Source organism: Pogoniulus pusillus, chromosome 31 (assembly GCF_015220805.1).
Source record: "Pogoniulus pusillus isolate bPogPus1 chromosome 31, bPogPus1.pri, whole genome shotgun sequence".
In the NCBI taxonomy this organism is placed as follows: domain Eukaryota; kingdom Metazoa; phylum Chordata; class Aves; order Piciformes; family Lybiidae; genus Pogoniulus; species Pogoniulus pusillus.
The window spans coordinates 4,460,950-4,482,005 of record NC_087294.1 but is presented as its reverse complement, the minus strand read 5'-3'; the positions used below and the strand labels follow the sequence as shown (position 1 = coordinate 4,482,005).

Below are 21,056 nucleotides of genomic sequence, written 5' to 3'. Positions count from 1 at the left end.
ACTTTTCAGGTCCCTTCCAGGCCATGACATTCTGTGACTCTAGTTAGTACCATGGACTGACAAGCAGATCAAGCTCACTGCTAAATCTTGTGTACTACATTGGGGGTGCAGAGTGAAAGGCCACATCTGCAGGGAGGAACAGGTAAGACAGGTGACCCTAAACTGACCAACAAGGTATTCCATTCCATATGTCATAGCTAGTATAAAGTGGGGGAATCATGAGTGTGAGGTTGTTCTTTGATGGCCAGTATATGAGAAGTACTCTGCTCTGCCTTGGATTCTGATTCATGACTTCCTGAAGCTGGTTCCCATATGCTGTTGGGACTTCTGCCACAGCTTCAGTGGTGATAGTGACCAACTGCCATCAAAGGATTGGGTTCAATTTTGGCTTTGTATGTATTTCTATATATTTAATTTTATTGACATTATTTTCATTAAAGGAGTTTTAATTTTCTTTTTCAATTCATAAGCCTCTCTCCCTTATTCCCTTTCTCATCCCCTTTGCAAATGGAAGGGCTTAATAGAGAGCATCTGTCACTCATTTAGTGGCTGTCAAAGCCCTAACCCTTGACAACCCTGTTTAGCAAATCTTGCATCAGTCCAAAAAAAAGACATTACAACACAACCAAGTAGGCTAGCACTACTGACAACTATTTTTGGCAGTAGCAGTGCAACATGGACTACAAAGTCCATTGTAGTTGATGCACAATGGAGCAACTATTTAGAGACACAGACACACCTGCACATATTTGTAACGACGACAATTGCAGCCTTTTGTAGGACTATGATGCCATGATATGACCACATCTATTCAGGCTTCATGACTTGGTATTTTGTATGACAAAGGATACTTTCAGAATTTGGTTACTCTTGAAATGTTTAGGAATAGAAATGAAGTATTAGAAAGTCTATAGAAGAAATTCTTTTCATTAAAAAAAAGGGCTTTTTTTCTTCTAAGATACAGGAGTCCAATCCCATCAGCCTGATGAGTCATGTATGCATGCACAAAAGAAAAGACAGCCATGGCATTAAGTTCTTCACAGTCAGTTCAGAATGTCTGCTAATTTTTCATAAGTAACAAAAAAATCTTGCATCTGATATTCATAGCATATTCATAAAAGCTATCCTTAGCTCAGATGTTCACTTCCACTCGCTGAAGTCATCACTCCTAGGAAAATTATTTAATCAGTGTGGCCAGTAGGACAAGGGAGGTTATTCTGCCCCTGTACTCAACATTGGTCAGGCCACACCTTGAGTGCTGTGTCCAGTTCTGGGCTCTCCAATTCAGGAGAGATGTTGAGGTGCTGGAACGTGTCCAGAGAAGGGCAACAAGGCTGGTGAGGGGCCTGGAACACAAACCCTGTGAGGAGAGGCTGAGGGAGCTGGGGGTGTTTAGCCTAGAGAAGAGGAGGCTCAGGGGTGACCTTAGTGCTGTCTACAACTACCTGAAGGGACAATGTAGCCAGGTGGGGGTTGGTCTCTTCTCCCAGGCAACCAGCAACAGAACAAGGAGGGACAGTCTCAAATTGTGCCAGGGGAGGTATAGGCTGGATGTGAGGAGGAAGTTGTTGGCAGAGAGTGATTGGCATTGGAATGGGCTGCCCAGGGAGGTGGTGGAATCACCATCCCTGAAGGTGTTCAAGAAAAGCCTGGCTGAGGCACTTAATGCCATGGTCTGGTTGACTGGCTAGGGCTGGGTGCTAGGTTGGACTGGATGATGTTGGAGGTCTCTTCCAACCTGGTTGATTCTGTGATCATATTAAAAAAAACAACAAAGCAAACACTGATGGGACTTGCAATTTAACTTACACAAGATTCACCTATGTAACAGTTACTCCCCTGATAATGCCTCTGCTGTGACTGTTGTGGAATAAAATCAGAGTAAAAACGAATAAAAAAAATTGGTGAGTAACAGAAGATCAACTGCAAGTTACATTTCTAGGCATGCTGATGCTATTCTAGAACATCTGTTACAGACAATGCACAATGGATCCTTTTAAACTTCAGTGCTTTTGGACTGTGATCCCAAATCAAAATATCCTAACAAAACCAAATGGAAGACAGAAAGAGCCTTCTAGCCTCCTATTTACATGTAGTAAATACTTGCCTAAGGTTTCCTCCACACTACATTCTAGATACTATGCTAATGCATAGTGGTGCAATATAACCTCAGAAAAGATGGGGCTTCTATTAATGAAATTAATTAATAATGTTCATGAACATCTACAACAAAATGTTAGTCACAGACACAAGGGCTACTCAATAAATATTTCACTCTCATGACTGCATGCTGCATTAATGACTACATTAACAGTGGCAATTTCAAGGCAGCAGCAACAGATTACAATGACTCTTCTTTGACAGCAAAGAGCCTCACTCCTTAACAACCTCTCCATAAAGGAAGGTGGTGGAGGCACCGTCCCTGGAGGTCTTCAAGAAGAGACTGGATGAGGCACTTGGTGCCATGGTCTAGTTGACTGGACAGGGCTGGATGCTAGGCTGGACTGGATGACCTTGGAGGTCTCTTCCAACCTGGTTGATTCTATGATACATACCTATTCTTGTCATTACACTATTTTCCACAGACTGCAAACCAAACAAGGGCCAGACACACACCTGACTATGGAGGAAGAGAGTTAAAATCCCCAATCTGTCCCAAGGGCAAGCAAAGCACCCATACAAGGCATCAGCACCCAAACGCTCCTGTTGCTGCCTTGTATCTGCCTTTGAACTCCTTAACATTCTTTTGAATTAATGCACTAAATACTTTGTTTTCTTTGGTTTCTAACACTCTTTTTTCCCCTGGTAATTTATTTTTCCAATTATGACTCTGACATCTAAGACTTCCAACATCATTTACACTGCTGGGTATTATGCTAATTTCCACCTTTTCTTTATATGCAGACCACCACATATGCCATGACCTCTTCTCAGAAGTAATCTATGATACTATTATCTTTTAAAAGACTTGCTCCATATTTCCCAGTGATCTGACTTGAACTTAACAACTCTCACATATGCCATTCTCCCTGAATTTCTAAAGCACTTCTAGTATATAGATGGCACAACCATTCCTGGTGGTCTGCTATAGATGATCCTCTTCTGGCAGGGGGGTTGGACTAGATGATTTTTCAAGGTCCTCTCTAGGCCCTAAGATTCTGTGATAAAGAAACAATATATATTTTCTGTAATGTGTGTACTCCATTTGGCAGTTTCTTTGGTGTCCTAAAACACAGCACAGACAAAAAAGCAAAGCAACTTCTCACATGGCAAAAGTGGGAAAAAATACACAGGGAAACAAAAAAGGACACAGTCAACTTTCTAGTTTTGCTCTGACCTCATCAGCTAAAGAGTCACACTAAGAGATCCAGAGTTAAGGTTTAACAAGTTGAAAAACCATGCCCCCAAATGAAGTGAAAACTGTACTACAACGAAAATTTTACTGCATGAAGTGTAAGGAAATAAATAGGCAAAGGTCGTGAAAAGGAAATGAGAGTGTGTGAGATAATACAGTAATAAAGGATGAGTGCTACAGAATGGAATTCAAACAAAGCACAACAAAATCCTGGCATCAGGTAAATACACACTGATTCTAAAGGACCATGGGATGGTTTGGGTGTTCTCTGCCCCCCCCCCCTCCCCCCCCCCCCTTTGGAAATCACCCAGACTAGACTCAGCTGGCTCTGGAAATTGGAATGAAGCTTATAGTTACAGCTGAGCACAATACACAAGCAGATATTTACAGCATATACAGTTATAGACAGAAATAGACAAAGGAAAAGGGAATACAGAAACACAACAGCCCTCCCAGAAACCTGAGTCCCCAGGAGGGGCTCCCAATTGCCTTTTCACCACCTCCCACCCCTCTCAACCTTACTCCAGTCCCAAGGAAGAATGGAGGTTTGGCCAGGGGGTTAGGAAGCAAAGTGGATTAGTCAGAGAGACAGCAGAGAGGCTAGAGAGAGAAATGCAGCTCAGAGGTCCCAAGCAGAAAGAAGTGCCTTATCTATGTTTGGCTTCTTGTTCTCATAGCTCTCAGCAAGCCTATGAGTGAAGTAGACATCACCATTGCTTCCCTTTCACATCCTGTAATCTAGTTCTCACCAAAACATTCCAGCTAGCTTCAAACTAGCACAGACCACAAAGTACTGAGAAAACTACTCTCACCCACAGGGTAAGGGTTATAAAACCCAAACTGTTACAGTGTCACCTCTCAGCTTGTTTTTGAAGTAATTTGTGTTCTCCAGTCTGAAGATGATGTAGCTATGAAGTTACCTAGAGTGACTACAGGGAAGAGCTTCTTGCAGAACACACTAATCATTTTCAGTTTGTGTCACATTTCCATGGTTTGTGTGTTTTATGTTATATGTTAGGAGGAAGTTGTTGGCAGAGAGAGTGATTGGCATTGGAATGGGCTGCCCAGGGAGGTGGTGGAGGCACTATCCCTGGAGGTATCACAGTATCACAGTATCATCAGGGCTGGAAGAGACCTCATAGATCATCAAGTCCAACCCTTTACCACAGAGCTCAAGGCCAGACCATGGCACCAAGTGCCACGTCCAATCTTGCCTTGAACAGCTCCAGGGACGGCGACTCCACCACCTCCCCGGGCAGCCCATTCCAGTGTCCAATGACTCTCTCAGTGAAGAACTTTCTCCTCACCTCCAGCCTAAATCTCCTCTGGCGCAGCCTGAGGCTGTGTCCTTTTGTTCTGGTGCTGGCCACCTGAGAGAAGAGAGCAACCTCCTCCTGGCCACAACCTCCCCTCAGGTAGTTGTAGACAGCAATAAGGTCTCCCCTGAGCCTCCTCTTCTCCAGGCTAACCAATCCCAGCTCCCTCAGCCTCTCCTCGTAGGGCTGTGCTCGAGGCCTCTCCCCAGCCTCGTTGCCCTTCTCTGGACACGCTCAAGCATCTCAATGTCCCTCCTAAACTGGGGGGCCCAGAACTGAACACAGTACTCAAGGTGTGGTCTAACCAGTGCAGAGTACAGGGGCAGAATGACCTTCCTGCTCCTGCTGACCACACCATTCCTGATGCAGGCCAGGATGCCACTGGCCCTCTTGGACACCTGGGCACACTGCTGGCTCATGTTCAGGCAGGTATCAATCAGCACCCCCAGATCCCTCTCTGTCTGGCTGCTCTCAGCCACTCTGACCCCAGCCTGTATCTCTGCATGGGGTTGTTGTGGCCAAAGTGCAGCACCCTGCACTTGGAGCTATTGAAGCCATCCCCTTGGACTCTGCCCATCTGTCCAGGCAGTCAAGGTCCCGCTGCAGAGCCCTTCTGCCCTCCAACTCAGCCACATCTGCCCCCAGTTTGGTGTCATCTGGTCTTAGTATGGTCATTTTCCTGTTCATTGGTGATCTCTGAAAAATGAAGCTAAATGATTCAAACTTAACTTGTGACACCCAATTTCCAAAAATTGAGGTTTGACTCCTCTGTGGGAAAAAAAAAATGGTGGGTCCCTTCTTCCATTGTACTGCATTTTTGCCTTTGCTTGGTTAACAAAACTGTGCCATGTGAATGCCCAGAAACCTTGAGATTATTAGACTAAGTTGATTTACTGCTTGCTCATCATCACTCACTGGTTTGTGTTAGTCATTCAGTACTATATTTAAACAGTTCGGAAATAGCTGCTCCTTCAGCTTTTATGATAGAAATCAAATTAAACAAGACAATTATTACCTATTAAGGCCAAACAAAAAGGAAATTACAAGGTTGATGTTGAAACCACCAAAAATAAAAAGTCAGTTAATCACTTCAGAAGTAAGCCAAATCACTAGCTTCTTAGTAGCATCATGCAGAGCAATCAAACCCCTTGTCAGAACTCAGCAATGACTACCCTGAGGTCAGAATTTGTGTCTCCTGTGCTTATTCCACTCAGCCTTTGTCTCTTATGTATACATTAAAATTATACAGGACTTTAAAATAAAGTAACACAAGAGCATGCAGAAAGTCCTGGAGGGACTTGCTTTCAAGTGGCCTTCACAAAGAAAGTAAGTCAGAAATATACCAAACATATTGGCCTAGGGAACACATATTCAGCGTTGAATTTTGGAAGGTATTACACAAATGCAACAAACTACATTTGTAGGAATATCCAGATTTTTCTGGATGCTACTATGAAAATATGGTAAAGCTAAAGGATTTTGAAATATTACTATGAGTCTTGGGGGTTTTAAAGCTATTTCTTCATGTTTTTATCTAACTATACTATGTAGCCATTTATTTAAAGAGCTGGAGATGAAGGAAAAGTAAGAAACAAGGTCAAGTAACAGATCTGCTCACTAGACAGCTAAGAAGTTAAGATGAATTCAAAGGAGGGAAAAAAAAACCAACAATAAATTCTTTTATGTAATGACATATTTTAAATGTTGCTAAGGATTCCTTAGAAAACACAGAATGAAAGAACCTCTCATTCACACTGCATTCATTTACCAGGTATCATAAAACACCCTTAGATAAATGCAGAGTACTATTATGTCCTAAGTAGCAAGTGTTGGTTTGAAGAAAGACTCCCTTCCTGTACAATACAGTCTCTGTACTTAGTTTATAACTGTGCAGCAAAGGTTTTAGGAGCTATGTGGTCAATACAGTCATATTGACCCTGAGCTGCAACCATAAACTGCTTCAATATCCATATGCATGCTAAGTACAAATATTTTTGCATTGGTTTAGTAAGAAACTAGCAAATGATAGTGGCACAAAAATGCTCATTGGTATTGTAAGATCTATTCATAAGCTAAAGTTAAATAAAAACATCCCAGAGACAATCCTAACTTAAGAGTGGAGGTAAACTGCATAACATTCCAATTAAATGTTCACTTTTTGACTGCTAGTTTTGCACAAGTATGTGAACAATCCAATCTTCCTGGCAACTAATTTTCTCTGCAAATTAGGCACTAGTAGATTTCAAGTTTTGCATTCAAGGTACTTGAATATTTAGCTGACAAATATCTGTACCTAACTAGGAAACAAAAGTACTACTCAGTGGATCCTGAAAAAATTATAGGTTATTGTAATTCCCTTTACAAACACTGAAGAGAAAAGCCACAGCAAATTCATTCTAGTAAATGTATGGAATTATCTTAAACCAAATAATCTCACATTTGAAAACCATGTGAGAGGAAATTACAATGACCATACACCTACTTTACAAGCAGAAAAGATTCATCTTCTTGGACACAACTACCAGTTGTATGAGTCATTTGTGCAGACTATTTTTTTATATACTCTCATAATCATTCACATCTGTTGCTTCATCATAGACATGATTAGAAAACAAAGATTTAAGTTTTTCCCTACTGTCACTAATTGTATGTTTTACACAGTAGGTTTCCCCCTTGTTACAAAAATTGCATAATCAATTGCACAATCAACTGCAGAAAAATAAGCTTCAGGATGGGTATGTGTGAGTTGCTCTGATTTATGTGCTCTCAGTCAAGTCAGTTGCTTTTAACTTTTAACTTTTCCTTACTCCTGTCACAGTTTGAGAGGTTCCAGGTTATCCCAGACTCCCTTAAAAAAACTCCAGAGATTGCTCTACAACTGCATTTTCATACTACCAGGTTTTCTGAGCAGAGCCACAACACTGCAATGCTCACATTAGCCATTTAATGGGGGTATTTTTCTGACAAATGTGTCAACTGCAATTCACAGTCATCTCTATTTGCCAAGCAAAATGGCTTTTACAATACTTAACAATCTAGCACATTAGAGAAACTCAGTTACTGAGCAAGTCATCCAGAGATACCAATCCACTGTATAGGACCAAGAGGCAAAACTTTTCTCTCTCTGCATTCAGACAACAGTCACGTAGGGCATACACAAAACTGTAAACCTTCCAATGACTGCTTTACATCTAAAAATATCACTGCTGAATGCTGCAATTGCATTTCTCAGCTGGAGACATCTTATGCATTCAAGAAAATAATGTAGTAAGATCCGGGCTCAATATTGTGCTAATCAGCTGCATGCAACTCTACAGGTGATCTAATTAACTAGAAACTACTCCAATTTGATGGGTTGTGGGGTTTTGTTGTTGTTGTTTGCTCTTCAGTTGAAGCATACCTTATTCACTTTGTGAAACAGGAACACAGTCACAAAACAAAGAGATGTGCAGAGATCATTACAAAAGATCCTTGGGTCCTGACATCTACTTACTCTGAAAACATGTTTGCCCAGTAATTTCCTAGAAATTGTCAAGTCAGGATTCTTATCTCAAGTATGTCCAAATTTAAGAATTACCTACGTAATGTAAGGCCTAAACATTTGAACTAATCTGTAATGAACTAGAGAAGCAGATCCTTGTCCTCAGTTGAGCTTGGTGGAGGATATGATTCTGAGACTCCTGAGAAGTTTGTTTCTCTGCACTGGAAAGTTTTAACGTACACACTATGGAGGTCTATTTGAACATGGTATGTTCTTTGTCCAGTTAGGAAAGATGTATGCATCAGAAGGTAGTTTTTGTTCTTAGATTAGCAAAAACTACCTGTTAGACCAAATCTCCTCTTCTGCCTCCTCTAAAATCCCGGACATTTAACAGCGTTTGCAGGAAAGAAGAATGAACACAACAAGTGACCTCCTGAGTAATCCTGTCACTCATCCTGACTCTTCTCTCCTGTGTCAGAAGTACTCATAACACCACACAAGCTAAACTGAACATATGCCATGTCTGCTTTTTACTCACCTACGCAGTTATCACAAAGGCTGCAATGTGAGGCACGAGGTGGGCGGAAAATCTTGCAAGTAAAACAGTATTTTAGTTTCACTGTCTGTCCATTGATGATCACTTCTTTTGTTCTGGGAGGGGGGCGGTATCCTCCTGAACTGGAGCCATTTGCAATATCTAAACATGGAGATACAACACATGAGATTTCTCACATGAGCTATGCAAGTGTCCTTAATCACAATCTATAGCAAGTTTCATATTTATATTAATATAAACAAACAATTTCTCCTTTCTCATATTCCTAAAATAAGGTACCAAAGCAATAACTACAAATAGCATCCACAGCCAAACAATCTGAATTGAAGCAATCACCCAAACCTAACTCTCAAATGCTGGCAGCTACTTTGATCCCCTTGATCAAGGGGCTCTTGAGTCCCTAACAGTTCCTAGACAATGTATTAAAACAGAACAGTGACTACTGATGAAGGATAGTAAAACCCAGACAAAGCATCATGAGGATTCTCCTGAGCTTTCAGAATTCTACTACTACAAATAAAAAAATCTTTTACAAATGCTGTAGAAATTCTGCCTAATGCAGGGTATAAACCTTTACTTAAGCAACCAGCAACTCTGCTGTTATAGCTTGGCATATGGTAGAAACAAAATCAATCATCACTTTGAGGCTTTCTTAATGCTGTAATACAATGGAGCACATTCAGAACAGTATTTCACAGCTCTTCTTGTTGCAAAGTTTGCAAATCTAACTCCCTGTTACTTTCACACAGCTTCAAGTTTGTAGCATAAAACCAGTTTCCAACTATCTCATTTGGCACAAGTGATGAGGTTTTGTGTTGTTTGCTTGCTTTTGTTTTATTTTAGGACATCAGCATTCATTTTACCAGCAATTGAAGGACTGATTAGGTTAAACCACTGAAGTTCAATTTTGTCTTTTAAATTCACCCCATATATATACATACACACACACACACACTCTGAAGGTTGAACATTTACAAGTGTCACCTTTTTCCTCAGTTTATCTACTCTTGTTTAACCACAACCAAATCCATCCAAGGAAGTGAAAAAAAAACCAAGAAATTGTTACTCTTGGACAGGCAGAACAGCAAGAACAATAGGAGAGTAAAATTAATTATTTCCTAATATATGAATGAAATAACATTTCACAGTCACAATCACCTGCACAATTGTGCTGTAATTTGTCCCCCTCACTTTGACATCGGACAAGCATGGGGTGATGACAGGTTACTAAAAGATCCATGACTTGTATTTGAGTTCAAATTGTCACAAGCATTACCCACAAATGCAATTTCTGCCAAATCTGCAGACATATTCACACAGGCTACAACCTATACATTTTCTAAAGGGAGCATCTAGAACTTCTCCTACTTAGCAAGGTATTCAACTTAGTGTCAGCACAGATGTGCTAAGCAGTATACTAGATTTAGCAGCAAATCTAGCATAAGAAGTTCCCATGTGCAACATGTTCACTCACCCCATCAATATGAATGAACAAAAGTATTTGTGGAACACCACTGAAAACTTCACCACTGAAACAAATGAACTTCAGAAAAGTCTCTTGGTGAAGCGGTTGGAAGGAGAGAAGCAGTAACTGAGAATGATGGAATCATGGTGTGAAACTCCTACACGTCCCTTATGAGAATGAAGTGGTGAGTACTGAAGAAACAGCAGCTTAGAAGCAGCCTACTACATGTTGCTAAGGTATAGACATCAGCTTGTGTTGGATTTAAACAAACTCCTGTAACATTCCTGCAGTGCTGGGCCAGGTCCTATGATTTGCATGGGGAAGCTCAGAAAGGCTTGTAGCAATAGAACGAGGGGCAGTGCTTTACACTGAAGCAAGGTAGGTTTAGGCTGGACATAAGGAAGAAGTACTTCACAATGAGAATGGTGAAATACTGGAACAGGCTGCCCAGGGATGTGGTTGAGGCCCTGTCCCTGGAGACACTCAAGATCAGAGTTGATAGGGTCCTGGGTAGCCTGATCTAGTTGGAGGTGTCCCTGCTAACTGCAGAGGGTTTGGACAAGATGACATTTGAGGGTTCCTTCCAACCCAATGCAAGCTTAAGTGAATCTGTGAGTAGAGATTACTGTGTGACTCCCATATCAAATACACTGATTTTGACCTCAAGGTCAATACAAGCTAACTTTTTTTAAGTAAGGAATGCTTTACAAGCTACTAGTGTATTTACATGCTGAGCCTGCCCACACAACAAAAACTGTTTAACATACAATATGGGCCCTGACAGAATCTCAAACACAACTTCCCTTGTCTCTGGTGGAGAAGGGAGGCTACTGGCTAGCCCACTACAGCTCTGGTTTTGTAAAAGGATTTATTCCCAAACCTCTGCATGGAAGTTCAAGTGCACAGAGACAGCAAATCCCAGCTCTTTGAGGAATATTAATCTCAAAATCCAGAGTGAAAGCTGATGCAAAAAAAATTAATGAAAACAATCTTGCTGATTTTCCATGGAGTCAAGATTTTACACACACTCCTAAACCATAGAATCAGCCAGGTTGGAAGAGACCTCCAACCCACCTCCCAGCCCTAGCCAGTCAACTAGACCATGGCACCGAGTGCCTCATCCAGGCTTTTCTTGAACACCTCCAGGGATGGTGACTCCACCACCTCCCTGGGCAGCCCATTCCAATGCCAATCACTCTCTCTGCCAACAACTTCCTCCTAACATCCAGCCTGTACTTTCCCTGGCACAACTTGAGACTGTGTCCCCTTGTTCTGTTGCTGGTTGCCTGGGAGAAGAGACCAACACCACCTGGCTACAGCCTCCCTTCAGGTAGTTGTAGACAGCAATGAGGTCACCCCTGAGCCTCCTCTTCTGCAGGCTAAAATAATGAAACCCAAAAGGTCCAATCTTTCTGTTTATTAAACAGTTTTCCTGGAAACAAGCAATAAGCACAGTCAAATGTCATTGGATTTAATCAAATCTATCTAACCCAAATGTGCAAAAGATGTCCTGATGTGATTGTGATTTTTCAGACTGTAATCAGCTCTCAATAGGACTGCTCATACTTGGGTTCTAACACAGTTACTTTTTTTAATCTATGTGATCCCTTTAAAGTACAAGATTCATTTTTATGGAATCATCTTGCCCAAATAAACCTCCATCAGACCACTACTTTTTGAATTTTTCTCTTCAAATCTGTTACTGATATAGTAATGCAAGTTATTTTACACAAAGGAGAACCTATTCCCATTAATGGGATTGCTTTCTATCCTCTCTGCTCCAACTATTTTGTATCTCCTCTAGTAGCATTAAATCTTCATGCACTAGATGGGGCTCCAGTATTTTAGTTACCCTATTACAAGAACCCCAACATACAACCCATATCCTTGTAGGAGCAAGGTAAGTTAACTGCTGCAAGAAAGTCAGTTCAGGTATTTAGTCCAAGTATTTAATAGGGATATAGCACAGTCTAGCAACCTTCTAATGTGACAACAATCTCCACTTAGAGCCCTCAACTTCTTTTACTCAAAACAAATGGGAAGTGTTGTTTAGATGAGACAGAGGCTGGAATTCTGTATACTTTTCACCAGGATTCTCCCACTCAATCAAGCATTTGCCTTTTTGGTCAATTTTCCTAACATCTTAAGACAAACAGTCTCTAGGAGGTCTCTCTGCACTGGCTTTACACAAACCTGGTTTGCCACCAGCTTTAAAGGCACACCATTTCAGTCTTCAGAACAGTATCATAAGAAAGTTTAGTAACTTGAAGCAGTTGCAGTGTCTCCTGCTAAGAAAAACAGACTGTGCAAAGAAAAATATCTTTATGTATGACCTATAATCTCTGACAAACCAAGTCCCCAGTGCAACAAAATGCAAACATACAACACTCTAAGAAATGTCCTCCTCTGTGTTTAGCCAATGGAATCTAAACTACATGCCTAACAACAAAGGGCTACAAGAAAAAAGTAGCTGATGTTTCCAAGGTAAAAACACAAACTCCTTTCCAGAGACTTGAGGCTGTTCATTCTGGAGAAGATTCCAAGGAGATCTTATTGTGGTCTCCCAGTATCTTAAGGGGAGGCTACGAGAAAGCTGGTGAGGGACTTCTTAGGATGTCAGGTAGTGATAAGACTAAGGGAAGTGGAGCAGAACTAGAAGTGAGTAGATGGAGATTGGATGTTAGGAAGAAGTTCTTCACTGTGATGGTGGTGAGACACGGCAACAGGTTGCCCAGGGAGGTAGTAGAAGCCTCCTTAAGGTCAGGCTGGATGGGGCTCTGAGCAACCTGATCTAATGTGAGGTGTCCCTGCGTATGGCAGGGGATTTGGAGCTAGATGATCCTTGAGGTCCCTTCTAGCCCTGACAATTCTATGATTCTATAAGTTAATAAAATTTTCATTTTTTAGAAATTAAAGTTAAGGACAAAGAACACTGAGAACCTGGCTTAGACTAAACCCAGCAGCTGCTAACTACATTCTTTACATCATTCTTCACATCATTCTTCATCTGATAACCAACAAGAGACACTGACCAAGTAGTGCTCCTGACTCCACATACAAGACATGCTGCCTTGACTTCAGAAAAACCTACATATTCCTCTCTTAAGAACTGTGTCACCTTTAAGTCTAAAGCCTTACATGAAAGATATTCTGGCTCCCAAACCCAAATGTATCTTCAGTGATTTGATGAGGGAAATAAACAAAGTAAGAGCTTTCTGAAAGGCTTACCTGATACCCAAAGCAATTTCACTAAATTTAAAATAGGCAGTACCAAGTACAACTACAAGCCTATCATGCTGCTATCCCAGCTTTGGAGAGAAAGCAAAGAGGTTACAAACAAAGGATATTCCTAATTTTCCTGTTCCCACAGAAACAACAGCCCTTCTCAATACAGTATTTTGTGTGACTGCAGAACTCAGGCTTATGTGCACTATGAAAGGGATTCAATATCCAGTGTGGTTGCTCCCCCAAAAAAATTATTTTTCACTTTTTACAGAAGTAAAGGAGGAGAAAAAAAATAAAGAGTTACTGCTACATTTAACTGAGATTTAGATTGTTTTAACACTATGGCTCCTAGGCCACGTTTTACTGCTTTCTTTGACTTGCCACACATAGTACACACTGAACTGGGCTCTATTGTCACAAGGTTCTGGGCTCCTCAATTCAAGAGAGATGTTGAGGTGCTGGAACGTGTCCAGAGAAGGGCAACAAAGCTGGTGAGGGGCCTGGAACACAAACCCTGTGAGGAGAGGCAGAGGGAGCTGGGGGTGTTTAGCCTAGAGAAGAAGAGGCTCAGGGGTGACCTCAGTGCTGTCTACAACTACCTGAAGGGACATTGTAGCCAGGTGGGGGGTGGCCTCTTCTCCCAGGCAACCAGCAATAGAACAAGGGGACACAGCCTCAAGTTGTGCCAGGGGAGGTCTAGGCTGGATGATAGGAGGAAGTTGTTGGCAGAGAGAGTGATTGGCATTGGAGTGGGCTGCCCAGGGAGGTGGTGGAGTCACCGTCCCTGGAGGTGTTCAAGAAAAACCTGGATGAGGCACTTAGTGCCATGGTCTGGTTGATTGGATAGGGCTGGGGGATAGGCTGGACTGGATGATCTTGGAGGTCTCTTCCAACCTGGTTGATTCTATGATTCTAAGGTGTTGCACGTCTTCTGGTTTCAATAATGGCTCTTCTTCTAGTGCATCCCAAAAGGAATTTTCTTCCCCCCCAGTGATATCATGATGTTCACTCAATTTGTTGTGGATAATACTCAACAATACTGCCAAGAATACTTTCACTACTGAGACCTCTTTTTTATTACTATTTGATTTCCATTTGCAGTCATGCATTTTTTATGTGTTCTCTAAATTTGCTAAGATTATTAGGGTATATTAAACAAAATATAAATCCAGTCTAGTGTTTTGAGAACTGTTCTTAATCAGCTCATCCTGTTCTACACTTTCTGATGTGCACCAATAATAAGTTTAATAAGCTTTAGAAGGGCTTTAAAATAGCATTAAATCAGACATCCTCATCTGGGGATATAATAGTTTCTCATTGCATTTGTAGTAGTTTCTTTGATGCTGCTCTTGGAAGAGACAGGTAGGGCAAAGTAAGATTCAAGTAGATAAGCCCAATTCAGATAAAGTAAAAGCCACAGACTGGACTCATTATAAGCACAGCTTTTAGAAGAGTCTGGTAAAGGCATGATATTTAGGTAATTTATCTGAAGAAACTCTTGCCTAGAATTCTATTACCATTAACCTTGCCTCCCACCTTTAGAAGGCACCTCAAAGTTACAGGGCAAAGGCAATCAAACCAGAATGATACTTCTGAAGCACACAGAAGTTTCCTTTTGAACTGCCAGAGCCATCCAGCTTTTCCTATTGAACAGATGTCACTCCACTAGCATACATCTTTTCAGGGTACATAAACCTCCCCATTATTCTAATACTACAAAGGCACTTCTTTCCATTTCCATTGCTGATTCCAGAACCCCAGTTTCATAGCAGAATGAGTTATTACAGCTACCCAGCTTGTTCCTCCCTGTTTGACTTGCTGTAAACCCTCATGCTTGACAACCTGAGCCCCAGACTCTACATCTGTTGGCAATATATTTGCTCCTGTCAAGACTCCACTGTCCCTTTCTGAAAGACAACTGGGTTTGTTACTGCTAAATAAAAGACGGTGGGTTTGATCGGCTCAGCACTCTGAAACAGTGAAGCAAGCCTGGTTCTACCATTTGCCAAAAAGGAATCAAAAAATTTATCAACACTGCTTCTGAAACAGTCACACATGGAAACATGTTGACTTTTCTAGCTACTTCCTAATGCACTCATTTTAATATTTTTTTACTTTGCATTCAGCCAAAACTGCACATGACAGACTCTTTAGGAGAAGCTATTATTATCAGGTTGAATTCAGAGCAATGTTTCTTTGAACACAGGATATACAAGCAACTCCTTCAACAGGAACCTGTGTCTGTATTTTGGACTAAAGTGCACTTTATGCTAGGTGAAGTATTACTTCAAAGAGATAAACAGAACTAGACTGTAACATTGATTAGGAAAAGGTACTAAAGGGATGCTTCATTGTAATTTTGCATATTATTATGCTTTAAAACCAATAATAAAAATGTGGTGAGTTTTTGTAGCCTAGGCTACATACCTTATTTCTGAGATTTTCACATCATTCAACTACTTCTGAAACACCTAGGACAGGGCATGGGGGCAGACTTATGAAGTGTGAAGATAGAACAAAAATCCAAGTTCTTCAGTTAAGTCTTACTGAAGATTATTCAATCAATAGATAAGATATTCTCATTAATTTAAATATGTAATAAATTTAATTAACCTTCCAATGACCTTATTGCTGTCTACAACTACCTGAGGGGAGGTTGTGGCCAGGAGGAGGTTGCTCTCTTCTCTCAGGTGGCCAGCACCAGAACAAGAGGACACAGCCTCAAGCTACGCCAGGGGAAATTTAGGCTGGAGGTGAGGAGAAAGTTCTTCACTGAGAGAGTCATTGGACACTGGAATGGGCTGCCCGGGGAGGTGGTGGAGTCGCCGTCCCTGGAGCTGTTCAAGGCAGGATTGGACGTGGCACTTGGTGCCATGGTCTAGCCTTGAGCTCTGTGGTAAAGGGTTGGACTTGATGATCTGTGAGGTCTCTTCCAACCCTGATAATACTGTGATACTGTGATATGACATTTTACTGGGAACTCTACTACCTAAACAGGCATAGAATGACCACAGCTCCCCAAACAAAGCATTAATAAAATGGAAGGAAAACATCATTAAAAAAACCCAAACAAACACAGAATGCTTGCAAGTCATCATGGTAATTACAGCAATAACAAAACAGTTACATGGGAAGTTCTATTTCTGGCTCTCTGGAAAAATTTAAGTTTTAAGCTATTGTTTAGCACCCAATTTCATGATATCAAGAGGCATTCCTTTTGGCAACACTAAGAAATATACCTTAGTGAACATAGCAATTAAATAATCATATACCTCAGTGGAGATATAAATTACATCCTCTTCCTACATGTTATTCCTAGAGAGAGAATATTTTGTTTGAGATGAGGGCAAAGAGAGAAAGAAGGGGGAAATAATAATTTTTCCCACATTTCAGCAAACAGCTCTGAGATGCCTTTTTTTTCCCTTCACTCTCCTTTCTTTCTTTCTCAGCCATAAAAATGATCCCATTACTCATTATAGCAACTTACATATTTCTGTGCAGCACATTACATACCCAATATTTGATTCTGAACAATGTTTGCAATGACAGCACTGACAAAAGCCTAAAATAAGCCTAGGAAATCTGCTAGCTTTCCCAGCACCACAATCTTGAAGTGTTTTCCACAAATCTGGATTCTTTGAATATTAGGAATTTTCCTATTATACAAGTAAGGACTGCAATTATTGTCTTTGAAGAGAATTCCAGTTCCTCAGCATAAAAACATTTCATACCCATTATTAGTTGGGATTTTTTTGTTTGTTTTTTAGAGTGTAGTGAAACTACATCTTCACAGTGCTCCCCCATTTCTCATTCTCTTTCTTTATGGCATGTAAGGGCAAACTGACTGCAGGTTTTCACTAATCCAGAGTGCCATATCCAAAAGTATGCAAATAGAAGAAATTTATATGAACTTTCATTTATCAATTTGAGATGGAGCTATCTGGGTCATGTAAGCTCTAGCAGTTTTCTTGCTTGTGTATTATGTACTGTATAGTCCTTGCCTAAAGCAAAGTCCTGACTGGCTAAATGTTACCTTCTTCCTGTCATGACAATGACAGCTGACTCCTGCCTCTGCTCAAACAATGTATAAAAGCAATGTAGGTTTTCTTTCTGAAATGTGAATGCCAGCAGAACACACTTCTTTTGGAAAGCTAATACCACACTTCTACAAAATTCAGTGAACTACACATCTCTGACTTCACACATCCATGAGAAAACACTTCCCTCCCACATAGTTTAATGACCTTGTTTCATGATCATAGTTCCAAAAGCTTCAAACCTACACAAAGAGCACACAGAATAATTACAATTAGCTGCTGCATACAGCATGCTGCAAGTGTGTTGATTTTACTTCAGGACTCAAATCCAAACACTCTGAAATGCCCAAAACAGTGTTTAATAGACAGTCATCCTTTCATCTTAATGCACAATAGCAGCTGTGGTCAGGACCTTCCACCAGACCTGGTGAAAAATGATCTTAATGTACTGATGACCAATGAACTCACTGCATTTTGAAATCCTGCTGCTTCTTAAAATATCTTATACCAAAGACCATGTGCATGTTCCCTGAAAATAAAAGCATTCTTCCCTCTCTGACAGCAATTTTCTCAAACTGAGCCCTTTGGAGAAGATTTTTTTAAATCACAATGAAACTATTAGATTCAAATCACTAATGTATGTATTTAAAAGTCAACTTGTCAGCTTTCCTCTCCTAAAGGCCCATCAAGGCCTAAAATAGGGAATACAAGGGGTTTTGTTTGACCTTAATAATATTTCTTTGCCCACATCTCTTAAGCAGAAGATGTAGCTGCATAATGTGCTTACCAGCTATAACTGACTCTTAACAGTAGTAAGGAAAAACTAATATCATGTTTTGTTCACAATTTGTTATTTTGACATGAATTCTCCTACCATTCCCACTCACATAGTTCAGGGTGATTTTGGTGTGTACGAACTGCATTTGCTTTCTGGTGGAACTGAAATAGATCTTCTGCCCTCTGTGTATACTGAAGGAACTCTACCCCATAACATTGTATTCCAAGTCTAAAAGCAATTACTTTGCCCCTCAGTTCACCAGTGCTTTGTGGAGAACAGTCTGGAAAACCAGACAAAACCTAAGCTGAAGTAAACTGCTCAGAATCACAGAAGCATCTGCAACAACAGCTTTTGTGCATTCATTTGCTTCTAGTGGATTAATTGTTTTGTTACAGTAAACAAAGCCTAAGACTGTACTGCAGCATTAAGCATTGAGGACCTGTAGGTGTTTCTCCTGTACTTGCATAAACCTGTTATCTGACTTTTTAACTCCATGAGTGAGCATTCCTCTGAAATGGCTTCAGAAAACAAGATTTCTATTGACTAGCACATTAAAGCAGATACAGAAACATCTACTAAGCTTTACTGGCTCACTAAAAATAAGCAAACAAAGCCATCTACGAAGCAGCTCCGTAAATACATCTTGTGTTTTCTTATCCAGATGCCACACTTTAGCTATTCAGCATACTGGTAGCTGAAGAATTTCCACAATTAGAATTTAGTTAACAATTATCTTGTTATTGAAGCTGATTCAACTCTACTTCACTCTCCTTGAATTGTTCTAGCTTTACAGATTGAAAAAAACCCCAACATGTTATTACTGTTACTGAAGAACAAACTTCCCAAGGCTGCAGCAATTTACAGGACTGTATATTGGCACAGAAACTTATCTTTTCCAATATAAATAACAGCATAATCAAAATAAATTGAATTCTGAGGGTACATTACTTTAGGAAGTGCACAAGTGAAAAAAACATTTGCAGTATCAGCTTTCTTGTCAAAACCACTTTAGAAAGTATTCCCCAGTGCACCACAGAGAGGCTTCTACCAGACTTGATGGAAAGTATTTATAGTAGAAACCATCTCTCTGCAAGGCCAGGATTTTGGTTACTACCCTTCTGAGTGAAGAACTGATCTACTGTCTTCCCACAGGAATCACTGCAGTGTCATCGGGCATAACAACTTCAGAAGGATTACTGTGACAAGACAGCGTTAACTCCTCCCATCAGCAGAGCAGCACACTGCCTTCACACAGCACATGCACCCTCGGGAGGAAAGCGAAGAGACAACAGACCTTCAGTGTTACCTATTTGTCTCTCTAGATCTGCTGCTTCATCTGGTGTTGCGCGTGGGAGGACACCAGGATCACTGAAACTAGTACGCAGCAGGGTCCCCATCACGAAAAAGAAAAGAATCCCACCAATTGCAGGTATAGCAGGTGTAATCTTCTCTGACAAATATGGACAACTGGAAAAAGAAAAGATTAAAACACCATCAATTACACATAGGGCAACTTCCTCTCAAAACCTCTTCATTGGATTTCTGTTTCTTCTGCTGATACATTACTTGGCTTGAAACGTTCATCGAGGCTGAAATTTCTGTTTGTGCTTATCACACTTCTGAAATTGCTCAGAATCTGTTTAATATAATCAAAGTCCAAACAGCACCTTGCTAATGTGCAATACTCATTCACATAAGAAAAGAAAATATATTTAGTACAGGATAGGTTCATATATTTCTTCATCTAGGGCCCAGATCCATAAATTGGGTAAGCAGGAGGAAGGGGAAATACCATTAATATATTCAGCAATAAAAACCAAAGCCCAAAGCATGTAAGATGATGAAACAAGCCATGCTCAAAAGCGTAATTAAGCCTATAAAATGAATTTGTCTTTCGTAACAACAATGATGCTGAAGAATCATATACTAAGGCTATTAAGTGGGTATCAATAGTACAACACCACTACTGCTTCTGTCTCTTAATCCACTTCTTGTCATGTGCTAATTGTTTACTCATTAACAAAGACTAGTGCAAATGACAGCTCAGCATACCTGGAAACACATAATCCAGGGGGGTCTGGGGCATCAACAACAACCTTTACCAGCACACATACACACACACAAAAAATCCCTAGTTACCAGACTTACAACATACATGCAGGGCTTAAGATTGAATCTCAGCTTTAGAAATTTTTCCTTGATTCTTTACATGCAGTAAAATCAAAATGGAGACAAGCACTGGAAGCTGAACAACATGCAAATGTAAGTACCTCTTTACATTTGTGCAAAAAGCAGGGATATGAACACCGAGCCATTATACAGTATATCACTCCTGTTAACTTGACTCATACAGTAATTACTGCAGGATCATCTTAGAAAACCCACAGGATAAAGACTTGCTTCATAGTTCTTATTATAGGTAGAGGTGGGCAAGACAGAGATGGTTTTAAACCATCTGCATGAGAGATCATAAAATAAGCCTAAAAAACCTAAGTCAAAACCCAACAAGTTTCAGGCCTTAGAGCTTCATCTAAAGCTTCCAAGTATCAATCAAGTTTAATTAACATCTCCTTGCCTGTTTCTGTTTACTGCCTTAAATGATGATTCAGACGCATGAGCTTTTGCATTGCAAGGCAGTTAACTCTGAGGAAGCACTGACAATGCCAGCATCATTGCTCATCACTTCTGTTTATGGGATGGGGAGAGAATGGAAAAACTTCTCCTATCAGCTACCACGTATGAACCATCGAATCAACCAGGTTGGAAGAGACCTCCAAGTCCAACCTAGTACCCAGCCCTAGCCAGTCAACTAGACCATGGCACTAAGTGCATCTGCCTCCTGG

General features: G+C 40.6%; 1 protein-coding gene across 3 annotated transcripts in view; it reads right to left on the bottom strand.

The window, feature by feature from the left end:
• ZDHHC14 (zinc finger DHHC-type palmitoyltransferase 14) overlaps positions 1–21,056 on the bottom strand; it is a 121,994-nt gene that overhangs the window by 39,360 nt on the left and 61,578 nt on the right. For 2 of the 3 annotated variants that reach the window (XM_064169108.1, XM_064169111.1), the window contains exons 2-3: positions 19,508–19,680; positions 8,691–8,849 (exon numbers count right to left, since the gene is read on the bottom strand). In XM_064169108.1, the coding sequence (XP_064025178.1) occupies positions 8,691–8,849; positions 19,508–19,680 (332 nt within the window). The remainder of the gene's footprint in view (positions 1–8,690; positions 8,850–19,507; positions 19,681–21,056) is intronic. The other variant, XM_064169109.1, reaches the window with a different exon arrangement.